Source organism: Archocentrus centrarchus, chromosome 4, assembly GCF_007364275.1.
Source record: "Archocentrus centrarchus isolate MPI-CPG fArcCen1 chromosome 4, fArcCen1, whole genome shotgun sequence".
Classification (NCBI taxonomy): Eukaryota; Metazoa; Chordata; class Actinopteri; order Cichliformes; family Cichlidae; genus Archocentrus; species Archocentrus centrarchus.
The window spans coordinates 21,716,072-21,739,104 of NC_044349.1; the positions used below are offsets into that span (position 1 = coordinate 21,716,072).

Genomic DNA, 23,033 nt, shown 5'->3' on the forward strand with positions numbered 1-23,033 from the left:
TCAGGAGTGAAGCAGCGAAATATGCAAAAGCATTCAAAATGACACCTTTTTCTGGTTCGAGTGCTTCGGTATCCGTTCATCCAGTAACAATAATGATGCACTCTGAGTTGGAAAGCAACAATAAAAAGCTGAAAAGTTCAGTTTGCTAGAGCTTAACTTCTGCAGTAAGGCACACTGATGCAGGTCCCACAGTCACGTACAGCGCTGAGAGCCACAGTGGTGAATGCTGTTAGGTTATGCATTACATATATAACACAAAATGCAAATAAACTGTAACTTACTGCATAAAACACCCCCCAAAAAACCACCTTTGTCATTATTTTTCCCTCATGCTCAGAGATGTCACTCCACAACAGATTATTACATTTCACAGTCGTTCCTTTATATGAAATATTATTAGGCTATTATTATTGTACTACACAGCAGGACATCAGTACCTCTACAACCAAACATGTTTCATCAGGCCTCTCAGTAAACTATTAGCGCATTTACTTGTAGTACAGCAATGAATATAAAGTTATTAAAATGACTTTTACAAAGTATGACACAGTATTCACATACATATTGTTATAAACAGTTTACATAACTATGTGGATATATACAAAGTGATGAAGGTTTTCAGATATTTACAGGTGTATAAAAGTTACAAGTGTATAAATTATCTGTTAAGTGCTGAAACGAACAAGGGGGATGCTTGACAGGGTTTTTTCTTCACGATCAGTGGTTCTCCAGAGTTACTCTACAGACGAAAGCAGTAAATTTATTGTTATTTATGAACATTACCAGTAACATCATTGTTATAGGACAGAGTAAACACAGAGACATGCTCACCTTTTTGGAGTTCTTTTTCGGTTCGTCCTCCATGGATCCTTGCATTTAACAAATGTGAGCTCCTGTGTTAACCTCTGAGCATCAGGGTCTTTTATGCAGAACACCATTCTGTGAGAGAAATTCATAAAATACTGCTGAATTGTGCATGTTAAAGTAGATGTGTGAGATTCTGCTTAAGCCTGATGTTGACAGTCAATGTTGCAACTGTAAGGATATTACTTTCAGTCATGCATCCAAGCAATGAGCAAATCAAACATTGGAGAAAACTCCAAGAAACCACAGAGGATATATTTTATGGAGACAATGAATTCTCAGAGCAATCTATCCAGTGGAGTATTTCACTCTGGCAGACACTGTTACTATGACTAAATATATTTTTTTACTGCTACAAATAAAGCAATATTCTCTTTATCATTCTGCAACTTACTTTTGTTGCGTCTCACCCGCTCGAATGCGGATTTTGTGAACTGCCATGTTAGCGCTGTCTGAGTTGCCGGACCACCAAGAGGAAACCATCTTCAGCATGCTTGAGGCAGACCAGCCGTTTGCCTCCTCCCATTTAAACTTCAACATCAGCAGGTCACCAATGTCTTTCTCTGTCACCAGCAGGAACGATTGTGTCTTATTTGTTGCAATTTTCTCCTTTCTGCCAGAAACAGACATAAGGAAATGTAAAAGCTCTACACATACCCAGAGCCAGAGTGTTTTATTTAGCTGAGGCTTGTAAAGTATGTGCCATAAAAGAGCCAGCTCTGCTTTGTGTGTGTGATTTCTTTCTGTTTATGGTTTCTGTGTCATGCTGTTTTCTTTGATTACTGACCAAGTGTTAAAAACAACTCATAACTTGTAAGATGCAAGTCACTGTGCTGTAATTCCCTTTTATAAGGGTTCAAACCCTCTCACTCACAGCTTAAGCTCCAAGTTTTCAGCCTCTCCTTTGGTTCCATACAGCGAGACAGTAAGAGAAGGCTCCATATCTGAGCTGGTCACATTACTGGAGAAGTGGATCTTCAGCTGATAGTGGTAAACTGCAGAAGAAAGCAACAATATCCACCATTTAGGGAACTGAAAACTTGCATGTAAGTCAAAGTAATAAAGTTGCTCCAGTTTAGATTTACACTCCCCTCCAAAAGCATTGGAACAGTGAGACCAATCCCTTTATTTTTGCTGTAGACTGAAAATATTTGGGTTTGACATTAAAAGCTGAATATCAACATCTCAGGGGGTTACTCAGGAGTTACCCCCCCCTCCCAAAAAAAAAATAAATAAACAACTGAAAGAGGCCTGGAAATGAATCACAAGAGAAGATTGCAAAGGTTTAGTGATAATCTATTTTCAGTTCATCTGTTCCAATAATTTTGCTCACAAGAAAAATTGGTGGGTTCAGACAACAGGTGCTATCTTCTGAACTGTGTACCAGATTCAGACATAAATAACTGGAAATAAAAGCTGAGATGTTGATCTTTTGCCTCATATCCATCTTTCAATGTCAAACCCAAATGTTTTCAGTCTACAGCAGGGATTTTCGTCACTGATACTTTTGGAGGGGGCTGTATCGGATTTAAGCTTCACATGATCCGACCTTCGCAGCCAAAGCAGCTAGACTCTGAAATGCCACTAAACCCAGAATACATGAGATGTTTCTTTGGGATTATCCATTGGTCTTTGTTTCTGTAAATATATCAGCTGATTTGGTTAATTAAAAAAAAAAAAAAAGAGCAACTGTTTATGTGACAACAGAGATGATATTAAAAGAGCATGCCAGCTGACCTCTGAAAGGCATGGAGGCCCGTGTCTTGGTGTACATCTGCACGTTGCGAGGCTTGCGGACCTTGTTGATGTCGTAGCCCACCGTGTTGCAGCGGCTTTTGCGGCAGTTCAGGCACATGCCACGGTCAAACATGTCGTTGCTGCCACATCTGTAGGCCTTGGCCGCTTCCTGCTCATTCAGGAGGGAGTCGATGAACAGGTGAACCGAGCGCTCGTGTTCACACTTCACTGCATCCGAGACAGCTGAGGAGAAAAAAAAAGGATGCAGCTTAATATCTGCAGTAAATATCTATTACATTTTCATTCAATAGCTGACCATGCTGTAGGTAAATTTATTTATATTTAATCTGACCTTTCCTCAGCTACTTTTGGGACCCTCTGTTTATTTTCACACTGGTGTGAATGATGTCATTGTGCAGCTGTCGTTAACAATGTTCACTGCTAAGACATTAATGACAGTAGCAAGTAGTTGCAGGCTGCTAGCTGGACACTTGAAAAAGAGCGCACTGCATCTTGTTTCTAACAAAAATGTTGCTTAATTGTTTTATGTACTGGCTGAACTGCAGGTGGCCTGTTTGAAAACTTGAGGACATCACTTCACAATAAAGTTGTCCTAAGTAGGTGAGATATCTTTCATGGATTCATTTGCTTTGAGATGTGTTTGTAGACAATTCACACAACTCATCATTTCTTATTCTCAGCATAAAAGAAAATAAAATCCCACAATGCAGCTACAGTACAACAAAAACGAGTCATGCAGCAATATGCAAATACAGTTAAAAAAAAAAAATCAGGGCTGCAGTAACTGTGTTTACATTTGAGCTATTTTTACCAAAAATTCCTAAGTTAGCGATCTTCTTCAGCGCTCCTCTGAGGTTGCAGCCCGGCTGGAAGCTGCCTCCATTCGGGTAAATGTCCACATGGCCAACAGGCTGCTGGATTCCAATGCTGAGCCCCAAAGAGCCACGTGTGAAAGTGTGAAGGACGTCCACGAAGTAAGCGTCATCTGGGGAGAGGCGCCTGTGGGCGTGCTTGCCCTCAAAGTCAGGACCAGCGGGATCCAAACCTTTAGACAGAGACAAGGAGCAACAACAACAGTGTTCACAGTAAAGTAACTCTTCTATTCGAAAACCCGATCATGCACTGCTTTATTATTTTTGTAATGTCCTTAAAACCTACTATAAAATGTTATGTTTCATTTACCAGTGATTCTTCCAACTTTATTGGTTGCATGGCTGCCAGCAAATCCTGCCACGTGAGCCCCGAGGCTGTAGCCAATCAGGTGGACGTTCTCAAGAGGCATGTTGGTGGTCTCCTTGAATCACAGTTAATGCAAGTTAAATAAATGAGTGTAACAAATACTAACCATTACATTGTGTTTCATTTCAAAGGGCTTTTTGCTAATGGCATAGACACTGATAACTGTATATCATTGCTGCATCTCTATTTTAATGAAAATTTTGAGCTCAACTAACCTCGATCCAGTCAATGAAGCGAGCGATCTCCTGTCCCACTGCTTTGGTTTTCTGAGCTGCAACCACATAGTGATTCTGAGCCAAGTTGAGCCAGTCCACCACGATGACATTGGCCGTATGCTCTCTCTCATACAGCGCCGATACCAGTTTAGGCATCCAGCTTTCAAACATACCACTCAGCTATTGAAAAGACAGAAAAAACATTCATTCAATCTGAAAGGCGACACTAGTAAATTTCTAATGTCCAACCTCTGTTATCTAAGCCACCTGCAGATCAACTTCTCAGGAAGTACTTTGGCTGCTTGTCAATAAGTATGATTTTATTATTTTGGTAAGATACTGTCTCACTACATTTTAGTGAAACATGACCCCTCACAGGCTTGGTTTTCCCCTTTCAATTCCAAAGCAAACCAAACTCTAGATGTTTTTGAAAGTAGGGGCAGGTCAAAACAAGCTGATGTGTCTCTGCTTACCGTCCAGCCATGGATTACGAGGAAGGTCTTGGAAGTGTTGTTGAAGGAGCAGGCTGCCAGGGAGTCGGGCTTTCCCAGAATGATGTAGCAAAGGTCATCATCGGGATGGGATGGTTTGCGGAGGGAGAATTTGGCAAGAGTGGCATTGCTCTCATCTTTGTGGTCAAAAAAGTCTTCCACAGGATCAAGGAAGTTACCTGACAGAGAAGATTACTAAGTTAGCTGGTTAGTTTAAGAGAAAGTTTTGCTATTTAAAAATTAAAGAAAAAGAAAGGTCCTCTGGCTTCCTGGTGTTGCTGTCAGATATGCAAATCTTATCTAAAACCGACTGAAGGCTAGATAGTTTGAGAAGCCTGACCAGCTCACTGAGTTGCTGGGGGGAATAAGGTCCGCCCCCAATGGGGCCCCTCAGAAAATGAGCTTCCACCTTTGAGGAGATCAAAGCTCAGGGGTTAAAGGGGTTTACTTGGTCAGGACTGAGCTCCACAGAGGCTCCGAAGGGGTTTTCCCAGCTTTGTTCCTGACATCTCACCGAATATAATATCCCCAACTTTCTGTGGACACAGCCAGCTGACTCAACTCTGCTGGGTTGTACTGATTATGTGTGGGGAGGTAGAGGCAAGAACTTCATATACATTTACAAGACGAAAGGCTGGAGTAGTTTAGGGGCCATACTGTGAACATAAATAGATATAATAACACCTGGACAAATCATTTCTTGTTGAGATGATTTAGTGGCCTGAAACATTTCACTTTGGTCCTCTAATTTCCAGTGTTATCTTTCTGAGAAAGAAAAAACACTGTCATAGTCTCTCTTACAGTGAACTGTATGTGAGGAGAGTATCCGCCAAAGATCACATAGGTGGGCGTGATCGATAGAATACCCTATAGTGCGTTAAGTGTTCCAGGCGGGGTGGAAACTACACACACCCGACTCATGCAGAAGCAGTGCATGCGTGACACATATTACATATTTTTACCTTAAGTACCTGCAGACCTACAAACCTGCAGTTGAATTTTAACTGGCAACTCACCAAAAATAGAATCAGCGAGCGCTTCCTCCAAGGACGTCACATATTGCACAGCTGCATTCAACACCACGAAGCACAGAAACCGCACTTTCCACGCTCTCATTTCTTATGCAGTTTATTCCTTTCGAGGAGAATATCTTTAAAGATTAAAACAAATCAGGGAAACGCCGCAGCCCAGGAGTGTATGCAGTCCTCTAATAGAAATAAGCCCGCGCGTCCTGTTGCGCGCAGCGCGCTGACATCTGAACCACCTTGAACTGCCTGCGTCTTAAATAGCACTTCTGAAGTTCTGACAAGCCATTGGCTGCTGACCCCGGGCGGGGAATGGAAAGTAAATGTGTAAACTAAACCATTAGACTGCTTTATGAGGAGAGTTAGCAACACTGGCTGGCAGACAGTGCTATTCATTTTCTAAATATGTTCAATGGATGTTTCATCATACGACAGGCCCAACAGGAGGCATTAATTAGTACCGAATGTTTGCATTGTTTCATTGCTTCTTGTGTATTTAATTAAAGCTGTAAAGAAATTCGGTTTAATATTTTAAAATTGGTGCAATTAGGCTAAATACAGTACCAAAAGTTTGGACACACTTATCCATTAATATGAATGGGTGAGTGTGTCCAAACTTTTGACTGGCACTGTACACACATAAAACAGACATAAAACTCACGAACACTGCAGAAAAACAACACACACAAAGGTCTGAGACTTATGTTTAAACCTGAAGTGAGTGTAATAAAATAATGTTAAGTATTTATTTTTTAATCAAAAAGTAAACAAGTAGTGAACATTTTAAGTGCTGTGTATATGTTTGTGCATTAATCGTGAACTTGGAGACCTCTGGTTCAACCCGTGTTCAGTGTTTACAGTCAGGTTGTAGGATGCTAGCTGGAGGCTGTACACAAGTGTTTTTTACACAGCAGTAGACAAACTAATAGCCAATACTGACTTAAGGCTAGCTGACAGTCGTGAGGACTTAAGAGGACTCTTGAGGACATTTAGGGGATGTTTTTCACTTTTTTTAACGGCAACACCGACCAGGTAAGAGAGTGAGACACTGGCGAGCATCAAGTAGATGCATCAAGGGATTCTGCAGAGTAGTCCTCCAGGAGCTTCTGCTCAAAACAGCACATCTGCATTCACATCTGCATTCATAATTGCTTTTATTTTTATTGTTTATATTTATTTATTGTTTTGAACAACAAATTATTGTCAACAGAGCAGCAGTGGCAACAAGACAGTCTTCAGCATTCGTTATGTAGAAACAATTCTTATTCAATATTTTAGAAAAAAAAATGAAAATATAATACTTTGCAACCAAACTGAGCAGCAAAGTATTATATTTTCTTGCAGTGAAACTGCATACCTGCATACCATACATACACTAGATTTTTATTTACATTGCTTTAAAACCCAGAGCTTTGACCTATCATGTAGGAGCATTTTACTTATTGCTGTTACAAGCTTAAATTCAGCACAAGATGCCAAAAAAAAAAAAATGTATACATCACAGTGTAATAGACACAGTACATGCCAAATTAAAATCAGTATGAATAGTTTTGAATAAAGTCCATTTAATATGATGCTGTAACTAAATCCAACTTCTCAATTCTAGCCAAGAGTTAACAGATACAGACTTAGGGGGGGGGCTATCCAGAGCATCAGACAATATGCACAAAACAAATACATAATTCTCAGTGTATATTACCATACTAACCTAGATCACTGAAAATATCCTAAAAGCACCCTAAGGATCCTGAAGTGTAGCAACACTAATCCAATACACCTAGACAGTGGTACATGAAAATCGTGGTATGCATTTATTAAAGTGCACCATACAAGGTTTAAAAACAGAGAAAGGTGTTAACATTTTTGCAGTGCTTTCCAGTTCATTCCAGATCTGTGGACCTCCACACGTCACACTAAACTTGTGTATTTAAATTTGTGTTTCTTTCCCTTCAAATGTTGCTTTTCCCTTGTGTTATGTGTGTGAGAGGAAGAGTCTGTCATTGAGTTTAAATCCTGCATTACCCATTACACAGGCAGTGTGAAAAATGTTATATTCAGTTAACTTCAGATATTTGTACCCATAAAAAGGAGGGTGAGAGGGAGCATCTACCTAACTGATGGCATCCACTTCAAACCTCAGCTGGACTCTGTGTCTATAATGACAATTAACTAATGTTGTCATTTTAACAGGTTATAAGATTAAAATAATTGGCTTTCTTTACTGAACATTGTTTTGTTTCTGGTCAGGCTGGTTTGTAGCTTTAGAAGCTTCTGCTGATTTGAATACTGTGCGCTGCTCTTTCAATCATTCAGACCCAAATGATTAAAATATTCCTTTTTGAACAACACCAAATCCACCATCACAATAATATACATAATATCTTTAATTCAGTTTTTGCTGTGGTACAGCCCGTACTGTGTAATGAAAGCTTCATTCCTCTTCCTTCCTCTTGCACACATGCACAAACTCTCCAGATGTTGGTCTTCTAGTAAACCGACTGGCTTTGTGACTTTTTATTCTTCTTTGTACATTACTGCATTTTCCTCGAAAAATAGTGACTGCATTTGTTTTCCTGCCTCTGCAGCCTTTTCAGGGGAACCACTCATTCCCGGAGACAAGAGGGCAATGAAGAGTAGATGCCAGATCTCCACAGCTGAGATTTGTTGTTTCCAGCTGAGATTAAAAATGGACAAGCAGTAACTCCCCCGTGAAGTTTGGAGACAACAGAATGTCTTAAATTTTATGTGTTTCCAAGATTATTTACTAAGCTTATTTCTAGGAATGGAACATTATAACACGTTGCACATGAGCAGATCCAAAAAGACAGAGTAAACAAATTTTTTTTAATGTATTTTATGCAGTTAGTTTTCAGCGAGGTTTCTAAAAGATAGTGACATTAAAAATATTCATACGTAAATATGTTACTATTTATACATGCAGCATTTTTTCCTCAGAGTCCTGAAGTGCTGGTTTCATGTTGGTGAGGGCAACAGGAGAGGGTTTAAGTCATCTTTGTGGCTTCAGCAACAAAAAAGTCATGAGGGAATGTTTCTACACTGACCACTGTACTTTGTCTTTACATTTCTGCAAGCGGTGACCAAGTTCAGATCATCTGTTATTATTTTTGACTTCTCCTTCATACCTAGTTTTTGTTCCAGAAAAGTAAATGAGGCACAATGTCAGTGATACTTTATGAAGAACGTCAAATGAACTCAAAGAAATTCTTTGGCTTAAGGCTACAAACTCATGTTATTCTCAGTGAGATTGCTAAAAGAAAGAATACTGATTTGTACAGCACATAAGCTCTAAATATGCCTACTCAAATGTGATCAAGAAATGCTACCATTTAGAAAATGAAACATTGCAAACAAGTGAAGTGAGCTTTTGTTGTTTTTGTTCGGGAGATTAAATCACCAGTGGACCTGATCAACTTTAAACTTAAAACAGCTGTCAGCTGACGTTCAGATTCTCTGTTGAGATTTCAAATAAATAGAGCATTCGAAAACAGGACAGCATCATGAATTAACATATTTCACTTCATTAACTTGGTCCAGACCCCAAATGTTGCACAACAGCTTTCCTCTTTTTGCACATTTGAGAGGCAACCCATACACTCAAGGAATCAGAGATGCATCGAGTTCTTTTCTATGGCTCGGGTCAGTGTTGCAAAATATGATTTGAACTATTAGCAAATCTGGCTTAGTGATAACAACCAGCTATAGTTCTGTACTATTACGTATGGGCTGCACAACTGTTAACTGCAAAGTTATGAGCCATGAGGGAGAGGGAGTTTAGATATGTAATATCAATAACAACTAAAAGTTTCTTTGACCACTGATGGCACTGCTCACCCAGCAAACATGTCTATGCAGGGCCCACAGTGGGTAGCTCATTTTTGTTTCTTTGTAATTGAGAAAACTTACAAATTCAGCAGGGAATCAAATACTTATTTCCCCACTGTACATGGCTATCTCGAGACCCCTAGCTATAGATTCTAAATCTAAATTTAAAAAAGTCACTGAAGAAAATAGTGAATTTAACAATGAATTGTGAATTGTTTGATCTTACCACTAACACTGCTTGCTCAACAGTATGATTGATCTGCAGTCAGAACAAACAACAAAAAACTAATGACATAAGTAAAGACAGAGAGAAAAAACATCTCAGGAACAAATGCACTGCATTTGCTGAGAAGTATCCACCCGAGGATGACAGAAAAAGAGCAGTTTTGGAAATGGACAGCAGAGCAGAGCAGAAGAGTTTTAAGCACTCGATCAGAGCTCCAAACTTCTCTCTTGCTGCTGGTTTTGTAGTGGCTCAGGGAAGAGTAAGGCGTGGAAAGTGAATACCTGAAAGTGTTATTTATTAAAATACTAGAAAAACAAAACTTTTATCATGCAAAAATTTAAAGATATGCCTCTCTCCAAAATACAGTCAAAGATCTGTCCATAAGATTGGTACAAACATAATAGGTCAGCAAACAGAGGGTGTCAGTTTATCTCTAATATATTCAGTTGCTATGTTTTTAATTTATCATCAAAGTAGGCTAAATTTGACTAGATTCATTTGTGCAACCCCAAGTAGGACTGCATAGCTCCTCTTTTTCAAAATTGGCTCAACATGTTAAAATATTTTTTTTCCTTCACTTCAGTACTGTTCATTATTTCAGTTCTAACTTCACATATCTGACACATACACGGTTTTAGTGTAATGAAAATAGAATGAAATAACCATGAATAGCTTCTTTTTTTCTGTTTCCTTTAGGAGTCGCCACATGGGATCATCTGCCTCCATCTCCTCCTATCCCTAGCATCTTCCTCACGTCAACCTTCTGCATCATTACATTCATGAATCTTCTCTGTGGTATTCCTCCTTTCCTCCTGCTTGGCAAGTCCATCTTCAACATCCTTTGTCCGGTATATCCACTCTCCCTCGTCTGCTCATGTCCAAACCATCTCAGCCTTGGCTCTCTAACCTTGACTCCCAGCACACCAAACCTAAGTTTTCTAATTACTGGTCAATCCAATTAAAATGTTTACATCTTCAGCTCTGCCACCTCAGCCTCAGCTCGGCCTCCTGCCTTTTTGTCAGTGCCACCGTCTCCAACCATAGATCATAGCATGTCTCACTTCCCTTTCACTTCTGCTTACTGCTCTCTTTCTGTCACAAATCACATCTGGCGCTTGTCTCCACCCACTCCACCCTGCTTGCACTCTTTTTTTCACTTCTCTTATCTATAGTCCATTGCTTTGGATGGTTGACCTGGATATTTAAACTCATCCTCCTTCAATATCCCTACTTCTTGCAACTTCACTGTTAGACCTGTCTCCCTCTCATTCACACACAGTTATTCTGTCTTGCTTCTACTGACTTTCCTTCCTCTTCTCTCCAGAGCATACCTCCACCTCTCCAGGCTCTCTTCCACCTGCTCCCTATTCTCACTACAGATCAATGTTGTCTACAAACATCATAGTCCACAGAGACTCTTGACAGTAAAGCTTGCTGACCCCTGACCTAACAGCATCTGCACAAATTCATATGGAACTCCTTCCATCTAATTGGCTGATTGCATAGTAATTAAAAGGTGTGCAGGTGTTATTAATGTAATGCGAGTGTATGTTGCAGCAAATAAGTAGGTTTTTACAAATATTATTAGTTTTTCTCATTCATGAAATTAGTGAGAAATCTCCAACACATATACGTATTCACAGTAAACTTATTTAATTATTTGAAAGCAGCTTTGAGCAGTAATTAATTTTGCAATGCAGTTTGTTTCTTTATTAAACCATCCCAGACTCTTTCTGCAAACAGTGCACTGCATTTCAGTTCACAGATGAACTCAGCAGCTAGAATTGAAACCAATTTGATCGATCCTTCCAAAGTCTCATCCACAAAAAACCCAAAATGCTTCAGTTATAAAAAAAAATAGATGACAATGGAAGCCTGCCAAAATATATTACAGCTTTATATACAAATATATAAATGTACAATCAATAAATACAAGGTGAAGTAATCGAGATGTATTATGGCTGTTATCTATGTCAGTCCATCATTATAAAGGCCTGTGTGATTTTTTTTAAGGCAATTTTGTCATGTTTGACCGTTTATTATATGAGCTAACGCTTTCAGGTGATTTGCTGTTGGCCAAGAGAAGCACTTATGCTTTAGTGGAACACTTAAAACTTAATCATTTTCATGGAGAAATTACCAAAACTAAAGAATGTATATCAATATTGGAGTGCAATCTCAATGATCTTAATATCTGAATGGCTGCAGGGGGCAGAGAGCCTTTAAAAGTGATGAGTGACACAATAGCCAACAAAAATCAAAGAACAAGCAAGACTTCAGAAATTAACATATAGCTCATATTTGAAAAAATAACAATTAAGTTATTTACAAAGACCACTGTGATTCTCCATTCAGTAGATTGTAAATGTTTCTTTGGTCCCTGTTGATTGTTGGCAATAAGTGGTTAAGTAAAGACAAACACTGGGCACAAAATAATCATTTCAGACATTTAAAAAGCAGAAAACAGAAAAAGATGTGCCTAAATCATGCCTATCACTCTGAATTATTTAAACATTAACAATAATCCAAGTTCACATAGGCTCAGGAAACACATCGCTTCTGTCATTCAAAGCATATCAAAGTCGCTATAAACAATACATATGGGATACAAAAGCAAAAATAATGATTACAAAGCAGTTCAAGCTACTTAAGAGTTTTAAAATGTGAGCACATCATCAAAAAGAATCATGCCTCAGCAGCATGATTTCTAGCACTGTGTATGAGGTTAAGTTGGTTGCAGTGGAAGTTCAGTAAATACAAAAAGAATCGGGGAAAAAAAAAACACAAACACAGCAAACTTCATATGTGTCCAGTTATTTGCAAAGGCTTTCCCAGCATTGCCGTGCGCTGTCCATCTTTGGCTATGTATGAAGAGACAGATGATATGCGTAGTGGGCGCTCAAGTGCAACTTCAAGCATCGTTCTGTCCGAAAAGACTGCCCTGCTCTTTAAGCTTTTGCATCCTGGAAAGAGAAAAGAAATGGTTAAAATAAGATATCCTTCCTCTGATAATACAAAAACAAGGCTCACAGGACAGCGTCCCCAGTGGGATCTAAAACGTGCTATTTATAAGATTGAAATTAAATCATAGCAATAAATATTGTATTCTTTTTGCTACTTGTTCTTCTTGTTTTTCTGGTTTCATCTCCTCCTGTCATCTGTAACCTTCTTGTGTCACGCAAACCACCTGCTTGTTCCCTCTCACCCCATCCATAAACAGCTCTTTTTGGGCTTCGTCTTTTCCTGCTGCCTGGCAGCTCCTTCTTCAATATCCTAAATATATCCAGTAATTCCCCTCCTTCTGTGTCCAAACTGGCTCAACCTCTTTTTCCCTGAACCATCAAACCTGGGCAGCCCTTCTAATATACTCCTACTATAATCCTTGTAGCTGTTAATTCAAGTTTAATTTAATTATTTGTAAGTGGAACACATCTTGTTATTACTTTGCAAAAGCTATGTTTGCATTTCTGTGGTTCAAGTCTGATCCCCCACCACCACCACCTCCTCCTAATTTATCAGCTCAGGTTACAAAGAGTTGAGGGTTCTACATCTCTTTAACAACACACAACCACCTCACATGTAGGCAATCCATTTAACTCCAAAGCAAATTATTTAACGTAGAAAATGTTCAGTGTCTTTAACTTACCGTCTTTCTTTACGGCTCGTTTGGTCTTCCTTTAACTTGACAAAGACGGCATTCTCTCCTCCTCTGACGAGGTCAGCAAACTCTCTTTCCTTTGCAGTGAAGATCACCCTGAATGCAAACAGGAAAAAAAAAAAGTTATCACCATCTTAAATGATTTTCTTCCATCACAAGATTGCAGTACATAAATGTCACCAGGTCTGAACTTACTTGGACTGAGTCTCTCCACACTTGATGCGAAGTTTTCGGATGTGGAACTTGCTGCTGCCCCACCAGTTTGACCAGCTGATGATTGCATCCCGCTCCCAGCGCAGCTTCACCATCATCAGGTCTCCAACATCGACATCAGTGGTGACAAGGAAGGACAAAGTGGTATTACTGTTCAGTGCTGGCCTGCAAGGTTAAAGGAAGAGAAATGTTCAGTTGCTCAGATTTGACAGTCCTCTATATAGAGCAGCACTTTGACAAAGTCTGGATTGTTGGACATTTGTTTACTTTTTCTTTAATCCACATGTGCATGTCTTTGTGAATTTAGTTTTTAGAGTTATAAATATGAAAAAATGATGCTCTTAAATGTACATACAGAACAAAAGGAATATCCTCCTTCTCTCCATTTGTTCCATACAGAGAAACCTTCATTGGTTGCTCTGTGAAGCTTTCCTTGTTCTGGTTGAAGAAATGTGCCTTCACTTGGTAGTGGAAAACTGTAAGAAGGGGGGGGAATCCAAGCTGTTAGAGTTTGACCCATTTCTCTTATATGACTGCTCGTTATTTGTTAACCACTAGAAAAGCTTATGTAACCTGGATCTCTCTCCATCTTAGTGTGACTTTTATAAACTGGTGTTTAAAACTGAGATTTGTGCTAAATCCTGGCTGGTTTCATTCACAGACCCACATATATGATTAACAGCCAGTTTCCCAGACGTGGCTTAAGACGTACCAGACGAGAAGAAAAATCAATAACATTTCAGCTTAAAAAAGTACTTGAGTGCAGGATGAGGCTTGATCCTTATCTGAGAAAAAGACCCTCATATATATATATATATATATATATATATATAGATATATATATATATATATATATATATATATATATATATATATATATATATATATATATATATATATATATATATATATATATATATATATATATATATATATATATATATATATATATATATATATAAAGTCCCACCCCTAATATATATACACACACAAACATGCTAACATGTCTAACAATGACATTGTTGACTGGTGTCAAAAAGCTTTTTCATTGCTAGCATGCAGAGGTGTCACTTTTCCTTAACATACCCTCTAGCAAACAAAATACCCATGACATCTTCTTGTAACCTTCTGAGCGTGTGATACTTATTGTACGCGAGTACTTGCAGTAAGTGTTACCTTTCCTGGTCCGCAAATTATGTGCACCAACACTAAGTACACCACAAGGAGCTCATAGACTGAGGATTACTTTAATAAAGTATGTGAACGGCTTAACTCTTTGTAATCCTCTGCGAAGTGCATAAAACCAACCAGAATTTTCTTTAGCTGTTAAATGTCAAATTTCATCTGTTTTGCATTGCAGGAAGCACCTTCAAATTTCCCTCTACTTTAATATCCCTGACAGATATTTAATTAGATTCAGGTGCACGTCCTTTTTCCTGGCATTTACCTTTGTATGGCATCATTCCACGTGTCTTGAGGTACATCTTTGCGCTGCGGGCCGTGCGGACTTTTTTGACGTTGTAGCCAATCTTGTTGCAGCGGTTCTTCCTGCAGCTGAGGCACATTCCCTTGTTGAAGGTGTCTTTGGTGTTGCATCGGAAGGCCACGCTCTGCTGCTCAATGTTCAGCAGAGAGTCAATGAACAGGTGGATGGAGCGCTCATGGGAACATTTCACAAGCTGGTCCATATCTGCAACACAGAGAGCAAAGAATGTGTAACATTTCTGCAAGTCGTGCAGATGACGTCATGCAAATCTAGAAAATTACTTCCTCATGTTGGGCTTTTATGTTTTTTGTTTTTTTTTGGGGGGGGGGGGGGGGTACATATGCTGACATGCTGACCCACAGGCTATTTCCCACTTTGTTCTGCTTTGCTCCATTAAAACGCAACAACTGAGGGAGCAGAGCAACCAAACATCAAGAGGCACTTTAATCTCTGACACACTGCAAGTCTGTTACGACTGGAGGCAAACGGGCTTTAACTGTAGCCCCTGAAATCTTTTGTACAGTCAGTGTCTGTTGAGACTGAGTAAACTTATAAGAATTATTATATTTCACAATACTGTTACAAACTGACCTCAGTACCTTCTGATTTATGCAATTAGCAGTGTCTAAATTTAACTGATCATCATTATCATAAATACAAGGTCATACTTGGTCTTGTAGAGCAAAACTGATGTGACAGTGCATATGCTGGTATGAATCCAGGTTATTTGTAAATAGTTTGGGCTGTGTGCTATCATCAATAATCAAATCAAAACCTAAAGAAAGTACTTCAAAGTTAATATCACAGCAAAATGTTTTGCAAAGAACAAAAAGCAGGAAGGGTTTGTATGACATACTTTGGAGGCCCTTGATTCCTCCTAATGCAATTCCCATCAAAGTATTCTGGATGTCGCATCCTGGCTGGAAGGTGCCTCCATTGGGATAAATATCTATATGACCCACAGGTCTCTGGATGCCAATACTGCGGTCCGGGGAGCCCCTGGTATTGGTGTGCAGGACGTCCACAAACTGCGCATCGCCTCGGGACAGTGTGCTCTGTTCATCTGCATGCTCAAATGTGGGGCCAGCGGGGTCCAGGCCTGGAGAGAAAGAGCAAGAGGAGGAGTTGTTTTTATTTACTGTGGCCACACTGAAGAAAATATAGATAGATCAGGATGCAGTAGAAGAAAGTAGATCACTTTTATGGATTGATTTACCAAACGAGCTGCACATTAAAGCATTTGAGATGCGTATTTGGTTGGCCTCTTTCTGCAGTTCTGCAGAACCATTGAAGCTCAAAACAACATGAGGCAGTGAGTGTGGGCTCTTAATGGGGGTGAAGCTCTTAGATCACAGTAAACACACCATTATTCTTGGCAGGTCAGAGAGATTTCAAAGCTGAGGCAGCTTCATAGTGGCAAATAGAGGAACTGGAGCCACTAGCTGAAGGAACTCAGTAGATGCAGATATAAATGCGTGCCCTAAACATAATGGCTCACAGATTATGTTTCACTGGCATGGTGAGGTGCTTTTGAGAGCAGCTCTGGAAAAAAGGAGTCATGCATATGGTATGGTATGGTATGTTTACACACACAGGCTCTGAAACTAAATTTAGCATTTAATGGTATCTGACAACAGCTCACAGTGCTTACAGCTAAAACATATTGCACAAGCTTGTAACTGTGATGACGCATTACATACACACACATACACACAAGATCACACTTGTGTGAGGTCAGCTTTAAAGATCTAAAGATACCCCCACCAGTCATAATTGGAGGGCACCGATGACCACTTGTGCTAATAAATCTATAATGTAAGCAAACAATAATCTGATATCTTAATGCTCTTACCTGTGATCCTGCTGATTTTGTGGTCCGTAAGGTCTCCGGCAATTCCAGCAACATGTGCTCCCAGACTGTAACCCAGCAAATGAATCCTGTCCCAGGACAACTGCAGCTCTTTCTGAAAGGTAAGAAATGGATAAGAAGAACATATTATTGGCTTAAAATAGTTCAGAGGATCCTGCAGACTTGCAAGAGGAATCAAAACTAACTGTAGGCTGTAACTGTTCCAAATGCTAATAGAATTGTGGAAATCCTCCAAAAGAAGCATAATTTTGTGTACTTTTGTGGTTTGCCAAATCTTTGCAAGCTTGAAACTTCATGTAATCAAATGAGAGCATTATTCAGCCCAGTGCTCCTTTTAGCCTCGTTCAAACAAAAGCTGCGCTCCACTAAGCCTTGTTAAGAGAGGTTGCTGTGAGCCACAGACACAGTCATAAAATGCTTTTATTGGCATTTAAAATCATAACCAGTAGGAAAACATATCCGCAACAGCACCACAGGGTACAAAACATTACATCATAAACAGCAATTTTCTTTGGCCGCAAACTAACAACAAGTCAGTGCTGTGGCAATCTGGCCATCCAAAACAAAAAATTAAAAAAAAATGTGGTCCAGCTGTTAGCGAGCTGTCAAACACAGCTTTTCTGTGAAAACACTCACTTGTATCCAGGAAACAAACTTGGCGACATCACGACCCACGAGTTTGGTGTAGGCAGCAGAGGTCGGGTAGTGTTGGTTGGCTCGGGTCAGCCAGTCCACCACAATCACATTAGCGGTGGGTATACGGTCGTACAGAGCAGACACCAGCTTGGGCACCCAGCTCTCAAACATCCCTGTTACCTGTAGACACACACACACACACACACACACACACACACACACACACACACACACACACACACAAGATCACACGTGTGTGAGATCAGCTTTATGGCGTGATTGACTCTCGTTTTAGCCCTCACTCTGTGTCCTGTTGCTGGAGAGCAGCCAAAGCATCATCAGGTTTAAATTTTGCTGCCTGACTGGCTATAAATCAGATTATAGCAGAAAATGCACGGACCCTTATCATTCCTTTCACAACCTGTTTTCACTTGAAGCTTTGTCTTAAATTCACAATACTGCAAAAGCACTAATAGCACAATCAGCAGGTTTAATTTCCAACATCAGATCAAGGTATTTCTATCATTTCATAGAGTTATTACATCAGATTTCTGTGGTGCAAAGAGTGTGCTCAGTCTGGCATACCGTCCAGCCGTGTATCACAATGAAGGTCTGTGTTTCTGGATTGAAGTTGCACTCCTTGATGGTTTCCGGCATACCGGACACAATGTAACATATGTCATCATCTGGCATGTCTGCAGTGCGCAGGGAGAACTTGGACACGATGTCAGTGTAATCGGTGAGCCATTCAGTGGTATTCAGAAGAGGAGTAGAGGTGACTGTTTCGTTTGCTGTTACAACACACAGAGAAGCAGCCAGTATTAGATTGTTATGGCATAACAAAAATGCGGGTGACCGTTGACAGGTGGGACAGAGACACACTTTATAACATTGTTATTACGTCCAAGTAAATGAGCCAAATCAACAATACCAGAGCACAGAAGAAGACTGGATTCTCCATTCTGTTAAAATGCACATGCAGAAGACAAAACAATTAGGCTAAAATAAAATTAAAATAAATGTCTTAATCAGAAACGACTTCTTACACTTTCTGATGCATAAAGCAGCGACAGCTCATCTCAGCAGTGAAGCAGCAGGGGGATAAAGCGTGATGGTGTCGCCCCCTTTTGTTTTCTCTGAATTCCCACCAGCACGAGTTTTTATAAGTTTCATGATGGCTGAAATTTTTGGTGATTTTCCTGAAATAAAACTGGAAAACTTCTATCTAACTTCATCTATTTTTTTTTTTTTCAATGGCTCAGCGTTGTACCCTGCAACGTAAAAATTTAAATCTAAATGAGCGTACTTTGGGAAAATTTCATTAAATATGGACATGGCTTCTTCCTAAATTAATATTCGCATATTTCATAATGAAATTTGGAAAATAATGTAATAAAATGTGTAAATGTGTGATTATTTTTGCTTTTAAAATCACTCCGTTTTTCTGTGTTAATCTGTTCTTCGCTACTCCTCTTTCCTCAGACAAAAGGCTCTTGGTTGCGGCATTTTTCCCTTCACACATGGAACTGAATGGTATGAAATGGGATGCCGACCTGTAGACCTAAACTCTGTAGCTATTTATGGGGGTTATTCCCGGTCAACGCGACGCAGTTTTAATTATTTAACCCGAATGCCTTATTTCATCAGAGCTGCATCATGGTGACAAGTAGCATAAGATTTTTTTGTTGTTTGTTTTGTTTTGTTTTTTTTAAATATCTCAGCTACAATAAAAAATGAAAAATGTGAAGTCGGTCTTACCAAAAGCAGTGGCGTTGGGTTCAAGGTCTGAAGAAAAAGCTGCAAAGATTTTTCCCAAAATTATCCAAGCAGTCAAAAAGCAAATATTTTGTTTTCCCATATTATTGATGCGTTTCTTCTAAATGTTCTTGGATTTAAGAAAAAAAAGAAGAAGAAGTTCTGCTGCTCAAGCAGTTGTATATCCGGTTAAAGCACAGGTCAGAAAGTGGCGTGGAGACGCAGTTGCGGAGTGAAGTTGCATATGGTCTGTCACAGTTGCCGCTCCAGGTCATCTTTATTGGTGGTTTATTTGAATATTCAAGCTCGATTGGCTGGAGGTTCGAGGGCGGAGATTATAGTTTGTCCCAGTTTTGACTCACTGAGTGGGCGGGGCCGGGGTGGGGGTGTCGGGGGTGCAGATTATTAACATGCTTCCTTCCTTGCTTCCTTACAGAAGAGCTGTGGAAGAGGGTTTTCTTTCTATGGTACCAATAGGGTCACGTATGAACTACCAATCAAAAGGACGGATTTTTAAGGAAACACTAAGTTGCCTCACAGTTCAGGCAAAAATTCACATTTAAAACGTCATATTGGACTCATTAAGCAATGAAAAGATGTAGGACTTTATTTAAAATCGTACTTTTGCTTTTGAAGTAAAAATAGACAAAAATGAGGAGGGCAGGGGACAGACCAACCCACAGACTCACGTGAGTAAAATCACCATTATCTGATGTTCACTGAACACTCGGTCAGACAGTGCTGCTCGTGCAGGAGGATGAATCCATACAAAGATATTGTGTCACTAGAAGCTTGCCAGCATCCAGTATGTAGTCTGCGGTCATTTGGGTGGACTTGACTTTTAAATAGTGCAAATGAAGAGATACCACTCTATGCTTGAGAGAAAATAACACTTCTAATAATAATAATAATAATTAATAATAATACGCTGAAGTAATTCCTTAATTAATTACCAGGCTACCTGTTGGCATGTTTTGTTAATTACCATTTAGAGGGCTCTTACTCTTTATGGCAAATACTGACTGCAATTCAGTTATATTACACCTCTAATAATATACCCTTTGAATTTATGGTTCAGTAACCTGGATTAACTTTTATTTGGAATATTTTGGTAAAGGATCAATACTACTGGTCATAAGTCAGTGCACTCCCAGTGCTGGTTGATGCAGGAAAGGCATCCAGTGTAAAATCCTTCCCAAATCAAACATATAGTTCATCACTAAGAAGATAAAGCATTTTTAAAACACATAATAAATGCACAATTCAAAATAAATATATACTTATTTCATGGCCCTAAGTCTGACCTTAGCCAGATGTTTTCTGCTTGTGACATGATCACTCCAGGATTCATCACTGTAGTGTGCACAAAGGTGTGACTTTTCCCAAAACCAAACCAAACAACAACTGTTAACAAAAAGTAAAAAATAAAGTAGAACATCAGTCCTACATGGGAACACAAACTGCTGTCTTCTGGGTCAAAAATCCTGTGACTTAATTCAACGCAGACATCGGCTGGTCTTTATACTTCCTCATCCAGCAAGATGCTACTCTGCAAAGAGAAAAAAAAAAAATCACACTAAAGGGGTACCCCAGTGCATTAAAACATGACAATGTTTCTGATCAAGCGTGATGAAGTGGGAGTGACAGCGGTTTGACACAAAACAGACACAAAGAGGCACATCCACAAAGTGCTTCGAAATGAGCAAAGGGACAGTGGAAAAAAAGCCCAAAGAGATGCAGATGTAGATCGGCTTTTACATGCTTGTGCCCCTGCGGCCCACCCTCTCATAATATGTTCATGCCTTCAGCATACCTAAAGGAGATCTGAGCAGTGTGGGTGTGTCACAGAGCCCCCCTCTCTCATTGGTGGACCACTGGTGAGCCATTAACTGAGTCTCTTTAGGTTTAGAAGAAGAATTTAATACATATTCTCACCCTAATATCATAAATAAATAAAACAAGATGTTTAGATGAATGTGCATTCTTAGTGGCAGCAGTTAAACCCTTTTGTGGCCGCCTCAGGGGAACCAAACGCAGCAGAGAAATCAAAAGCATGTGGAGGTTACGAGCAGGCGTGTGAGAAACGCGCTTCACTTTTACGATTATTTTCATGCCAAAACACCTGCGTGAGAATATTTTACACCTCTTTTTCACCAGACAGAGGGCAACAAACACAGACTGACTTTTAACCTAGATTACCCACAGTATACTTGTATAGTATGCTCTCTGTTATCCATGTTTATATACGGAATGCAGATCATTTTTTTTCCCCTTAGAGTCCCTAAATTTCATTTTACTGCCAGAAAATGTTGCAAGCAGGTGCAACAGCAAGAGAGAAACTTTAACTTTGATGTGTTTCATAAATTTCATCCTGTGACCGACACTGGGTGTCTACTTCTTTCAGCTGCTCCCTTTAGGGGTCGCCACAGGAGATCATCTGCCTCCGTGTCACTGTACGCCTAGCATCCTCCTCTGTCTCACCAACCCTCTACATCCATGAACCTCTGTACACTTCCTCTGCCTCCTGCCTGGCAGCTTTTGTCCAATATATCAACTATCCTTCCTCTGCACATGTGTTTACAAGGAATAAAAAATAAATCACCCCTGCTCTATTGCTGCTCTATCTAAATATAATCCTTTTGTTTATGTAAGTGTGTGAAAGCTTGCATGTTTCAGTGAATGCCAGGAAGGTGATGCTTACGGCCAGACCAATAAACCCAACCCAGTGATTAGACAGAAGAGCAACGCCTATCCCTCAGCCTGTGATCTCAGCCTCAATCTCTGCTTCTACCGTGGTTTCGGTACTTGGCCCCAAAGGGAGCCCCTTAGAGATAAACAACAGGGCCAGAAGGATCCAGAAAACCTCACTGAATTGATGTTTAGGATCATGGAAATGAGCTTTTTTAGGAGCTTGGAGATTTGTGACAGTCAGAAAATAAAGTACTGTAACAAAATACAGAGACAGAACAAAAAGTCAGCAATAATTACCTATAAACTGTTTAAGATGCAGATAGCCATTGTTTTTTAGTTTGTATACAGATCTCCAGCTACTCTGAGCTCCAATCAATTTCGTTTTGACTCCTTAGGAAATTAAAAGATCACTGCTGAGAGGACATAGATTTCCTGCCTGGGGATTTCTTCACTGTGCTCTTGCTGTTTTTTCATCTGAACCCTTGCAGACATAAAGGCTGCACATTTGTTTCACATTCCTCTGCTGGCTCTGTTTGCACTTCTGAAAGATTATGCAGACTGTAGCATTTGAAAGTACACAAGTGTGTAGGAACCGCACTACCTACAACATAAATCATGTCTGAGCTCTGTGTGGTGTTTCAAAACTAATTGCAAATATTTAAATTAGTGGCAAATACTCTTACATGTGTTTACAAGACCTTAAAAGAGCACTGTAGAAACACTCCTGCTTTGCAGGTGTAGTTAGAGGCACAGCTTAAACCTCTATGATAGCAACACACAGCATGTCATGCTCCTTAAAAGTCAGCGAAAATAAGATGTAAACCTCATAAACATGTTTAAGTAGCACTCACACACACGCACACACCCTGAATTAAGTCCTTAGTATAAACAATCATTCTGATGACTCACTGAGAAGGCTCATTCTAGGAAAAAAAAGGTAAAGAGGGATGTGGTTTCATGGGACCACATAACATGGATATTCTTAGTGTAGAAACTGGGGGGGGGGGGGGGGGGGGGGGGGGGGGGGGCTGCGTTGAGAGAGATTATATATGTGTACAGTATG

General features: G+C 39.7%; 2 protein-coding genes across 2 annotated transcripts; both read right to left on the minus strand.

The window, feature by feature from the left end:
* Positions 1-597: 597 nt before the first annotated feature.
* lpl2a (lipoprotein lipase 2 a) lies at positions 598-5,811 on the minus strand. Its single transcript, XM_030727020.1, has 10 exons — positions 5,584-5,811; positions 4,550-4,746; positions 4,077-4,256; positions 3,805-3,916; positions 3,434-3,667; positions 2,602-2,844; positions 1,739-1,859; positions 1,259-1,477; positions 832-939; positions 598-739 (listed from the first exon to the last, which is right to left on the minus strand). Exons 1-10 carry the CDS (start codon positions 5,681-5,683, stop codon positions 718-720), a joined length of 1,536 nt encoding a protein of 511 aa, XP_030582880.1. The 5' UTR covers positions 5,684-5,811; the 3' UTR covers positions 598-717.
* Positions 5,812-11,540: 5,729 nt separating this feature from the next.
* On the minus strand, positions 11,541-19,382 carry lpla (lipoprotein lipase a). The gene is made up of 10 exons (XM_030727351.1): positions 19,283-19,382; positions 18,110-18,315; positions 17,525-17,704; positions 16,871-16,982; positions 15,875-16,117; positions 14,980-15,222; positions 13,888-14,008; positions 13,515-13,697; positions 13,308-13,415; positions 11,541-12,624 (listed from the first exon to the last, which is right to left on the minus strand). Exons 1-10 carry the CDS (start codon positions 19,380-19,382, stop codon positions 12,573-12,575), a joined length of 1,548 nt encoding a protein of 515 aa, XP_030583211.1. The 3' UTR covers positions 11,541-12,572.
* Positions 19,383-23,033: the final 3,651 nt, after the last annotated feature.